At 30.1% G+C, this 12,141-nt stretch overlaps 1 protein-coding gene across 1 annotated transcript in view; it reads right to left on the bottom strand.

The window, feature by feature from the left end:
* The window catches only part of piezo2a (piezo-type mechanosensitive ion channel component 2a), a 235,552-nt gene that overhangs the window by 69,480 nt on the left and 153,931 nt on the right, over window positions 1-12,141 (bottom strand). Inside the window, 5 exon segments of the mRNA XM_073830385.1 lie at window positions 1,679-1,852; window positions 4,159-4,307; window positions 6,022-6,215; window positions 7,836-7,950; window positions 9,398-9,628. Coding sequence (XP_073686486.1) covers window positions 1,679-1,852; window positions 4,159-4,307; window positions 6,022-6,215; window positions 7,836-7,950; window positions 9,398-9,628 — 863 coding nt within the window.

Raw genomic sequence — 12,141 nt, forward strand, 5'->3', positions numbered from 1 at the left:
TAAATAAAAAAAACAATAAAAATAATAAATCAATAAAAATAATAAATACATAAAAATAAATAAATAAAGTGGCCTGAATTTACAGTACAGACCAAAAGTTTGAATGAGAAGTGAATGAATGTGTGTTCAAACTTTTGGTCTGTACTGTATATTTTTCTGTTTATTAAAGTTTTTACTCTACATTTGTGCAGTTTTCAGTGGGTTAGTGATATTTTTTTAAATATATATACATTAATAAATAAATATTTTTTAAATGGGTTTTTATACAAAAACTGCTTTTTTATGTAAAATTCACTTTATAAAAGACCCACATTTCTAACTTTAATTCATGGGGATAACATGGATAATTTCACATGGTTTAGTGTAAGATTTTTGCCCATCTTTTGGAAAATCCAGTTTTAAAAGTAAAAAAAAAAAAAAAAAAACTTTTAGCAGTAGGTGGCTGCAGAGCTCCACTATTTGCTATTTGACCACCTGAAAGATATTTTTTCACAAGTTTTTTCAGTTGAATTCATATCTACAGTACAGACCAAAAGTTTGGACACGCCTGAATGAGAAGGTGTGTCCAAACATTTGGCCTGTACTGTATTTACAACAATAACTATATACAAGCCAGGGTTTGCCTTTAAAAAAATAAAATAAAATAAAATAAAATAAAATAATGTAAAAAAAAAAAAAACATTTAAAATAAACAAATATAAAAATAAATCAATAAAAATAATAAATACATAAAAATAAATAAATAAATAAATAAATAAATAAATAAATAAAGTAGCCTGAATTTATTTACAACAATAACTATATACAAGCCAGGGTTTGCCTTAAAAAAATTAATAAAATAAATAAATAAAAATGTAAAAAATAAATAAACATTTAAAATAAATAAATAAAAATGTAAAAAAAAAAAACATTTAAAATAAATAAATATTTTTAAATAAATAAATAAAAATAATAAATACATAAAAATAAATAAATAAATACAGAGGCCTGAATTTATTTACAACAATAACTATATACAAGCCCGGGGTTTGCCTTTAAAAAAATAAATAAATAAAATGTAAAAAAATAAATAAACATTTAAAATAGATAAATACAAATTTAAATAAATAAATAAAAAATAATAAAATAAAATAATAAATACATACATATAAATAAATAAATAAATAAATAAATAAATAAATAAATAAATAAATAAATAAATAAAGTGGCCTGAACTTATTCACACAGCACATTTTTTATTTTGGTCATGCATGTGTACTAATTATGTAATTATGTGCACCCCTGAGTATTATTATTATTATTATGGAAGAATTGAGTATTTGGGCCAACAGACGACACGCACATTATCATAAACGCACAACGGCTGCTGCGAAGTATGGTGGTTGCAGGATTATTTCCTCCAAGGAAATCCTGTCGGAAAACCTGATAGAGTCTGAAACTTGGGAGAAGATCTGTTTTTCACAAATGACCTTTAACGTAACACTTCCAGCTTCACAGGAATGCCTTAAAAACAACCCTGTTAACTTCCTGGAGTCAGAGTCCAGATCTCAGTCCAACTCAGAATTCATGGCTGAGCTTGAAAAAGGCTGTCGAGTCTGACATTGAGCAGCTCTCTAATGAAGAATGGAAACAACTACGATGACAGAGAGCGTGAGCTGCATCCTGAATATTGTTGTACCTGGAGATAGTGCTCTTCTGTTTGTCGGCCACAGATTTGATGTCGGTGAGCTCCAGGAAGCGCTCGTGGAAATAGTGCAGATGCAGGATGCAGACCAGCAGGAAAGAAGTGGGAATGAAGATCCGTGTGAACAGAGCAGGAACAGAGAACTTCTCCAGACCCAGATCCTCCAGCCTGAGCAGAAGATGAGTTTAATAACCGCACCACATGAGTCTGATACAACTGTGATATAGTGAATGTAAACTAGATTTAAAAAAAAAAACATTTGTCAAGACAAATGTTAGGTTTTCAAGCCTAGCTTGAAAGTTTAAAGCAGCTGTAAAAGATTAAAGTTTTGAACTTTACATAGATAGATTAGATGATTAGCATGTTGCTAGCATGATTAGAATGTAGTTAGCATGATTCTAACATTCTTCTAGCATGTTTAGTATGTTTCTAGCATGATTAGCAAGTTACTAGCATGTCATTAGCAACGTTCTAGCATGGTTAGCAAGTTGCTAGCAAGTTTCTAGCATGATTAGCAAGGTATTAGCATGTTGCTAGCATGATTAGAATGTAGTTAGCATGATTCTAACATTCTTCTAGCATGTTTAGTATGTTTCTAGCATGATTAGCAAGTTACTAGCATGTCATTAGCAACTTTCTAGCATGGTTAGCAAGTTGCTAGCAAGTTTCTAGCATGATTAGCAAGTTATTAGCATGTTGCTAGCATGATTAGAATGTAGTTAGCATGATTCTAACATTCTTCTAGCATGTTTAGTATGTTTCTAGCATGATTAGCAAGTTACTAGCATGTCATTAGCAACTTTCTAGCATGGTTAGCAAGTTGCTAGCAAGTTTCTAGCAATGATTTGCAAGTTATTAACATGTTTCTAGCATAAGTACAATGTTACTTGCAATATTAGCATGTCATTAACAAGTTGCTAGCATGTTTCTAGCATGGTTATCAAGTTACTAGCATGTTTCTAGCATAATTAACATGTTACTTGCAATATTAGCATGTCATTAACAAGTTGCTAGCATGTTTCTAGCATGGTTATCAAGTTACTAGCATGTTTCTAGCATAATTAACATGTTACTTGCAATATTAGCATGTCATTAACAAGTTGCTAACATGTTTATAGCATTATTAACAAGTTATTAGCATGTCATTAGCAAGTTTCTAACATGTTTCTAGCATAATTAATGTTACTTGCACTATTAGCATGTAATTAACAAGTTGCTAGCATGTTTTTAGCATAATTAGCAAGTTGTTAGTATGTTTCTACCATGATTAGCATGTTTCCATCATGATTAGCAAGTTACTAACATGTTTAACATGTTTATATCATGATTAGCAAGTTACTTGCAATATTAGCATGTCATTAACAAGTTGCTAACATGTTTATAGCATGATTGTCAAGTTATTAGCATGTTGCTAGCATGTTTCTACCATAATTAACATGTTGCTTGCAATATTAGCATGTCATTAACAAGTTGCTAGCATGATTTTAACATGATTAGCAAGTTATTAGCATGTAATTAGCAAGTTTATATGATTAGCAAGTTGTTAGCATGTTTCTAGCATGATTAACAATTTACTAGCATGTCATTAGCAAGTTTCTGACATGTTTCTAACATAATTAACATGTTACTTGCACTATTAGCATGTAATTAACAAGTTGCTAACATGTTTTTAACATAGTTAGCAAGTTATTAGCATGATTAGAATGTAGTTATCATGATTCTAACATTCTTCTAGCATGTTTAGTATGTTTCTAGCATGATTAGCAAGTTACTAGCATGTCATTAGCAACTTTCTGACATGTTTCTAACATAATTAGCAAGTTATTAGCATGTTGCTAGCATGATTAGAATGTAGTTATCATGATTCTAACATTCTTCTAGCATGTTTAGTATGTTTCTAGCATGATTAGCAAGTTACTAGCATGCCATTAGCAACTTTCTAGCATGGTTAGCAAGTTGCTAGCAAGTTTCTAGCATTATCAAGTTGTTTCTAGCATGATGAACAAGTTATTAGCATGTCATTAGTATGTTTCTAACATGATTAGAAAGTTGTTAGCATGTTTCTAGTATAATTAGCAAGCTACTAGCATGCTGCTAGCATGATTATCAAGTTACTAGCACGAGTAGTTGCTAGGCTAGGCTAGATAGTTAAATTGAATGGAACTTTGAATGGATTAGAAATAGTTGATAGAAGGGAAGCTTGATTGAGTCTCAAGGGATTCTGGGAGTTTAAATTAGAGTTTGAATATTGTTGATCAGTTGAACATTCCCTCAATGGAAGTCTATGGGATTTAGATGATTTTTAATCTTAATTTTGATGAAAACTATAAGTGAGATCAGTCTGAAGAGCTGGCCTGAGTTTGGTGCTTCTAGCATGAAAACTCTAGGAGGAGTAGCGTTCAGAAATTGAGTCTAAGAAGAAGAGTAAGTTGCACATATATCAGTCATATACAGGAGACGTGTTAAATGCATACTTCTCTCTGCTCATGCCTGTCATGTTGGACCAGACGTTGATGGAGGACTCAAACTGGAAGGTGTAGACCAGAATGAGCACCAGCATGGTGTAAACCACCACCGACATCCAGAAATACTTCAGCATCCAGCGCCACCGCTCATAGTGCAACTGAAACAGAGGCGGAAAACATATCAACTAAATAAAAGAAAATAAAAAAAGATTTGAAATAATTGCAACGTCTTATTAAAAAAAAAAAAAAAAAAAAAAAAAGTTTTACTTTTTACTTTACTTTTTTGCAATTGTGCTTTTTTTCTTTCTTTTTTTTTTAATGCCACAGAATAAAAAATGAAAAGGTAAAAAAAAGACAATTTTTTTTTTTCAAAATTTAGACTTTACTTTTTTTGTTGTTGTTGTTTTAATACCACACATAAAAAAAAAGATTAAAAATAATTGCAACTTTTTATTTTCAAATTCTGACTTTACATCCCGCAATTGTTTTTTGTTGTTGTTGTTTTAATACCACACATTAAAAAATAAAAAAGATTAGAAATAACTGCAACTTTTTATTTTCAAAACCACTTTACAGCCCGCAATTTTGTTTTTGGTTTTGTTGTACGAATGCAGAATAAAAATAAAAAGGATTAAAAATAATTGCAACTTTTTATTTTAAAATTTAGACTTTACAACTTGCAATTGTGTTTTTGTTTTAATACCGCACAATAAAAAAGGTAAAAAAAAAGATTAGAAATAATTACAACTTTTTATTTCGGAATTCAGACTTTACATCTCACAAATCTGTTTATTAATGCCACACAATAAAAAAATAAAAATGATAAAATAATGGCAACTTTTTATTTCAAAATTCAGACTTCAAATATTCAAACGCGCAAATGCGTTTTTTAATACACTCCATAAAAAAAGGATTAAATATAATAATTTTTTATTTATTATCTTACAACTGTGAGATGCCGTACAGTAAAAATAAATAAATAAATAGATAGATAGGAAAAAGTAATTGCTTTTCATCTGATAATTTAGATATTTTTCTCACAATTTCTGAAACAAAATATCTTCACAAAAGTTTATATCTCACAATCTTCTCAGAATTTCTGGCTTTACATCTCACAATTGTTTTTTCTTCCATTTTTAATGCCACAGAATAAAACATTAAAACTTTTTATTTAAAAATTCAGACTTTACATTACGCAATTTTTTTTATACCGCACAATAAAAAAAAGAATTAAAAATTATTGCAACTTTTTATTTTAAAATGTGTTTTTTTATTGCAGCAAAATAAAAATGTAAAATAAAAACGAAGTAGTTATTACTTTTTAGCTCACAATTCAGACTCCCCCCCCCCCCCCTCACAATTATAATACAAAAATTCTGAAAAGTTTATTCTGACTTTTCCTCAAAATTTTGACTTTACATCTCACAACTGTTTTTCTTTCTCTTTCTTTCTTTCTTTCTTTCTTTTTTTTTTTTAAATGCTGCACAATAAAAAATAAAAAGGTAAAAGGAAGTAAGTGTTTATATTTTGAAATTATTGCTTTTTTCGCCCAAAATGCAAGAAAAGTGTCTGAAATTCCTTTTTTCATCCCGTGGCAAAACAAGCTTTTGTTAAAAAAAAAAAAAAAAGAACAAAAAGATCAAACATACAAAATAAAACAACAAATAGATAACAAACAATAAACAAAGCAGACAACAGTATACAAGCTACAGAGAAAAACAAACTGCACATTACTGATTGTCTAATAATTGATTTACTGTGTTTATTACTATCTGTGTTTATTTACTATATTAAATGTGTTATTTGTAAAAGTTGAATCAATATCAACAGAGTGTTGTCAGAGTTATCAGGGCTACAGAGCGCAACACAAACCTGATAAAGTGCCACGCAAAAGAGGAACATCATCATGTAAATGATCTTGTACATGACGATGCGTCCCTCAAAGCTGACGAAGAAGAACATTCCTCCACAGATGTAGATCCAGTATTTGTTGAGCATGGCCATTACTGTACGACCCAATACGTCCATCATCTCTCTGTGTCCGCCCGCCTCTTCATCCAGACCCTCTATAACACACAAACAATCATTCATATGCATATCTAGGAATGGAAAAACATTTCAATATTTTGTGCAAAGCTATAGTTTTTGTCGTTTGCACCCCATTAGAGCCAAGTTTCAAGGCAAACAAGGTTTAGCAGATCAAAATGTTTACCAATATAGCTGATAAAAATCCTAATTATCAATAAAATCAAATGAAGATGCTGTAACAGACTGAAAAGTCTTAAATACACAGATAAAATGTTTCGGTTAGAACTGCATCCATCTCTGAAAACAAATCAGCACTGATTTATTTGATGTTACTTATATTTTCAAAGCTTCTAAACGCAATGTATTCTCATCATGAATTGTCATTTCTAACCTTTTGAAAATCTGAAAATGAAATTATATTAAAAAAATTATATATAAGAATTAAAAATATATATATTTAATAAATTTTATATATATTTTTTCAGAAAAAAATAAAATAAAAATACTTAAATAATTTTTAAGATAGGCATAGTTTCAGTCTTTTATGATAATGTAATACTAAAGTGAAATTAAAATTACAAACTAAACCTATTAAAAACATTTTAAAGTCAGAATTTTAAAGTAAAAAGTTGCAATTATTTTTAATCTTTTTTATTTTTTATTGTGCAGTATAAAAAACTAAAAACACGATGCGAGATGTAAAGTAAGAATAAAAAAAATGCAATTATAAGTAAATTTTTATTTAAATGTATTTACATTTATTTTATTTTAATCTGAAAATTAAAAAAAAAAATATATATATATATATATATATATATATATATATATATATAATTTTTAGATAACACTTCTACAGTTCAAAAAAATGTTTTTCTTACTTAGATATCTAAAAATTCTTAAATCAAGAAGGATTTTCTAGACAAGTAACAATTATTGTCTTGTTTCAGAAAAAAAAACAAGTCAAAATTAAATGACAATGTGAAAAGAGGCCTAGCTAAAATAAAATAAAATAATAAAAATACTTCTTTAAAATTTTAAGCTAGGCATCATTTCACATTGTCTCTTAATGTGATACTAAAATGAAATTAATATAACAAACTAAACCTATAAAAACATTTTAAAGTCAGAATTTTAAAGTAAAAAGTTGCAATTATTATTATTATTATTTTTTATTGTGCAGTATAAAAACAAAAAACTATGCAAGATGTAATGTAAGAATAACAAAAAAAATGCAAATTATAAGTAAATATTTATTTAAATGTATTTACTTTAAATTTATTTTATTTCATCTGAAAATTGAATTATATATCTATATCTATCTATCTATCTTTTTTAGATAACATTTCCTACACTGCAAAAAAAATGTTTTTCTTACTTAGATATCTAAAAATTCTTAAATCAAGAAGGATTTTCAATATTAGATTATATTTCCTAATATTAAATTGCCCATGAAATGTGAAAAGCAGGTCAAATGTAATCCATTACTGTTTATTTGAGAATATCTGGGATGCCAAATGTAAAATATTTGCAATATACACATTTTTTATGGAAATTTGTATTTTATTTTATTATATTTTTTTATTTTATTATTTTATTATTCTATTTTACTTGTGGTAAATGTGGTGTTTGTGTCCAGGTGGACTGACGGTGTCTCTCACCGATTGTGTGTCCGTCCACTTTGACGTCTGACAGCTGTGTTTCATCCGTCTGTTTCTCTCTCCTCTCAGTCAAAAACTGCCTCACCAACAGCCAGAAACTGAGGAGGCACAAAGTCTGCACAAACACACAAAAGCGCATTGTAAATTAATAAATCCAAACAAAATCACAGAGAGTCAGTGATTCATTCACAAGAGGCTATGAGTATACGTGTTCAGAGCCAAAACTCCTTTCATCAGAGTAAAATCACTGCATTTTAGCAGTGAAAGTACATTACTACAATATTTTCCCCGAATCATACGCTCTCAATATTCATCATTAGTTAATATTTGAATCATTAATACAACAGCAATATATTTCTGTCATTATTTCTTCAAGTTAAACCAGACTTTTATTTTGACAAGTTGATCCCTTCAGTGGCACATAATCAGTTTGGGTGTGTATTTGGCATCATTTCTTTATTTGTGCTTATCATCATTATCAACATAATTGTTTTTTTACTAGATTCTGTGATTTTAATACAAATTAAATATAAAAAATGTAATGAATGAATAAAACTTTAACAATTTAATTAGTCTTTTTTGTTTTGAGTAACAAACCTTATCATTTAAGGCACCATGAAATCCATTTTATTTTTACCTAAATTCATACAAACTAATACTAAATAACACAAATTTAAAATCAAAAATGTAATGAATGAATAAAACTTGAACAATTTAATTAGTCTTTTAACATGAAATTCTATTAAAAAATAAAGCAATTAATTTTACAACAAAACATTGCATTTTTATTCTTTGTTAAATAAGATGCTGCACAACAGAACTGTATCAATTAAAACATGGACTGATATCTTGGTTGGTTGGTCCTTTATTATTATTATTATTATAACTATATTGAGAATTATATTTTAGTATACAACAGCAATATATTTCTGTCATAATTTCTTCAAGTTAAACCAGACTTTTATTTTGACATGTTGACAACTTCAGTGGCACATAATCAGTTTGGGTGTGTATTTGGCATCATTTCTTTATTTATTTTTTATTAATCCATATTGAATAAAAATGTCCAGAGCTCATCAACATTATCAACGTAAACTTTTTCTTTTCTAGATTCTGTGATTTTAATACAAATTTATAATCCAAAAATTTAATGAGTGAATAAAATTTTAACAATTTAATTAGTCTTTTTTGCTCACAATTAAACTCCATAGAGTAAGATACCTTATTATTTAAGGCACCATGAAATCCATTTGATTTTTACCTTAATTTAGGTACTGTGTTGAGAATTTTATTTTAGTATACAATAGCAATATATTTCTGTTATAATTTCTTCAAGTTAAACCAGACTTTTATTTTGACAAGTTGACAACTTCAGTGGCACATAATAAATTTCTGTGTGTATTTGGCATAATTTCCTTATTTTTGCTGTGTGATTAATCCATATTGTTTAAAAATGTCCAGAGCTTATCATCATCATCAACATAAACTTTATCACAATATGATATCATTGATCGCTCAGCCCTAGTAGACTCATATAAACACAGTACATAAAGCGGTCTTACTTTAGATCCCAGTTCCCGGAAAGGCACTTCTTTCTTCAGGAAGAGTCCAGGAACCGGCTGCAGTGACTCGAAGCTCCAGATGTACTGCAGGATGATGAGCAAGTTCCCATAAAACACCATGAACGGAGAAGTGATCATTGAGTATTTCCTCCGGTCCCTCACCATCCACAGAATACAGGACCAGATGAGGAAGACGAAGGTCAGCCAGCTCACGTACGTGATGCTCCACGCCTGGATCAACATTCACAATCATTCCAGACTTCAAATAATGTCATTTGAACAAATTAACCTTACCTCAGTGTATCAGAGATTGAACCCAAGCAGAAGCATTTATTCTTGTCCATGAAGATTATTATAAACTACATAAAAAAGTTTTCAAGCTTAAACGTTGAAAGCAGCTGTAAAAGCTTTTCAACTTTACATAGATTGATGATTAGCACCTTGCTAGCATGATTAGAATGTTTCTAGAATGTTTAATATGTTAATTGCATTATTAGCATGTCATTCCAACATTCTTCTAGCATGTTTAGCAAGTTGTTAGCATGTTGCTAACATGTTTCTAGCATAATTAACATGTTAATTGCATCATTAGCATGTCATTAGCAAGTTGCTAACATGTTTCTAGCATAATTAACATGTTAATTGCATCATTAGCATGTCATTAGCATGTTGCTAACATGTTTCTAGCATAATTAACATGTTAATTGCATCATTAGCATGTCATTAGCAAGTTGCTAACATGTTTCTAGCATAATTAACATGTTAATTGCATTATTAGCATGCCATTAACAAGTTGCTAACATGTTTCTAGCATAATTAACATGTTAATTGCATTATTAGCATGCCATTAACAAGTTGCTAACATGTTTCTAACATTATTAACAAGTTGCTAACATGTTTCTAGCATAATTAACATGTTAATTGCATTATTAGCATGTCATTAACAAGTTGCTAACATGTTTCTAGCATAATTAACATGTTAATTGCATTATTAGCATGCCATTAACACGTTGCTAACATGTTTCTAACATTATTAACAAGTTGCTAACATGTTTCTAGCATTATTAACATGTTAATTGCATTATTAGCATGTCATTAACAAGTTGCTAACATGTTTCTAACATGTTTATAGTCTGACTATCAACTTGCTAGCATGTTTCTAACATTGTTAACAAGTTGCTAGCATGTTTCTAGCATGATAAACAAGTTGTTAGCATGTTGCTAGCATGTTTCTAGCATGTTTCTAGCCTGACTAACAAGTTGCTAGCATGTTTCTAACATGGTTAGCAAGTTGCTAGCATGTTTCTTACATGTTTATAGCCTGACTAACAAATTGCTAGCTTGTTTCTAGCATGGTTAGCAAGTTGCTAACATGTTTCCAGCATGATGAACAACTTGTTAGCAAGTTTCCAGCATGTTGCTAGCATGTTTCTAGCATGGTTAGCAAGTTTCTATCATTATTAACAAGTTGTTAGCATGTTTTCAGCATGTTGCTAGCATGTTTCAAGGCTGACTTGCAAGTTGTTAGCACGTTTCTAACAAGTTCTAGCATGAATACCAAGTTGCTAGCATGACTTGAACATTTCTAGCCTGACTAGCAAGTTTCTAACATGTTCTAACATCAGCAAGTTGCTAGCATGTTCCCAGCTTGATTAGAAAGTTACTAGCATGTTTTTAACATGATTAGCAAGTTACTAGCATGACATTAGCATGACCGACAAGTTACTGGCATGTTTCTAGCATTACTACCAAGTTGCTAACATGTTTCCAGCATGATTAGCACATTATATACATGTCATAAGCATGATTATAAAACGGTTAGTTCCATTCCTCAATTCTGATTGGTCAGCAGCTGTGTCATATTCATGATACAGCACTGCTATGACCGCTTCAGTCAACGGTTTTGTGTATCATTGAACCCCCTTAGCAACAACCACCCTTAGCAACGTAAACACAGCTGCAGCAGTTAGGGACTACTTTTTACAGCGGAAGGCAGTTAATGATTTTACTTTATGAAAACGTACAACTTAATATACATAAATTAATATATATTATTGATTTTAATGTTTCTATTGTGTGGTAACCATTTTATAAAAGCAATAAGGTACTTGAGGCCGTGCTGTATCGTGAATAAATCACGGCTGAAGGGTTTGCAGGGGTTTGCTAACAACGCCCTTCAGCCGTGATTTATTGACGATACAGCACGGCCTCAAGTACCTTATTGCTTAATTATCAAGTTACTAGCATGACTGTACTTGCTAGGCTAGGCTAGATAGTTAAATAGATTAGAAATAGCTGATAGAAGGGAAGCTTGATTAAGTCTCAAGGGATTCTGGGAGTTTAAATTTGAATTTTGTCAGTTGGAGTTTGAATATTGTTGATCATTTGAACATTCCCTCTAAGACCCTGATCACACCGAACGAGTCTTTTAGTTCTAAAACTGCGAGGCACACAGCACTGACTTTTTTTGGAGACTTTTAATAAAGGAGCAGTGTGCTGCCGTTTTTTTTTTATGTTGCTAGGCAACGACCAAAACAACTGTCCTGTCAGTCAAATCAAAGGATTATAGACGGTTTCATCGGGCGCACGCGCCTGGACCTAAGTTAACTTCCGGTCTGTGTTTGTTTATCTGTCTGGTTCGTGTCGCGGGCTACAAACGCAGCTAATAATGAGTAATGAAGTTGGTCTCAGGTTATTGTGCTGTGGTATGTGTTTCCCAAACATTTATTTATTTGTGGCGACCT

Source organism: Garra rufa, chromosome 24 (assembly GCF_049309525.1).
Source record: "Garra rufa chromosome 24, GarRuf1.0, whole genome shotgun sequence".
Lineage (NCBI taxonomy): Eukaryota > Metazoa > Chordata > Actinopteri > Cypriniformes > Cyprinidae > Garra > Garra rufa.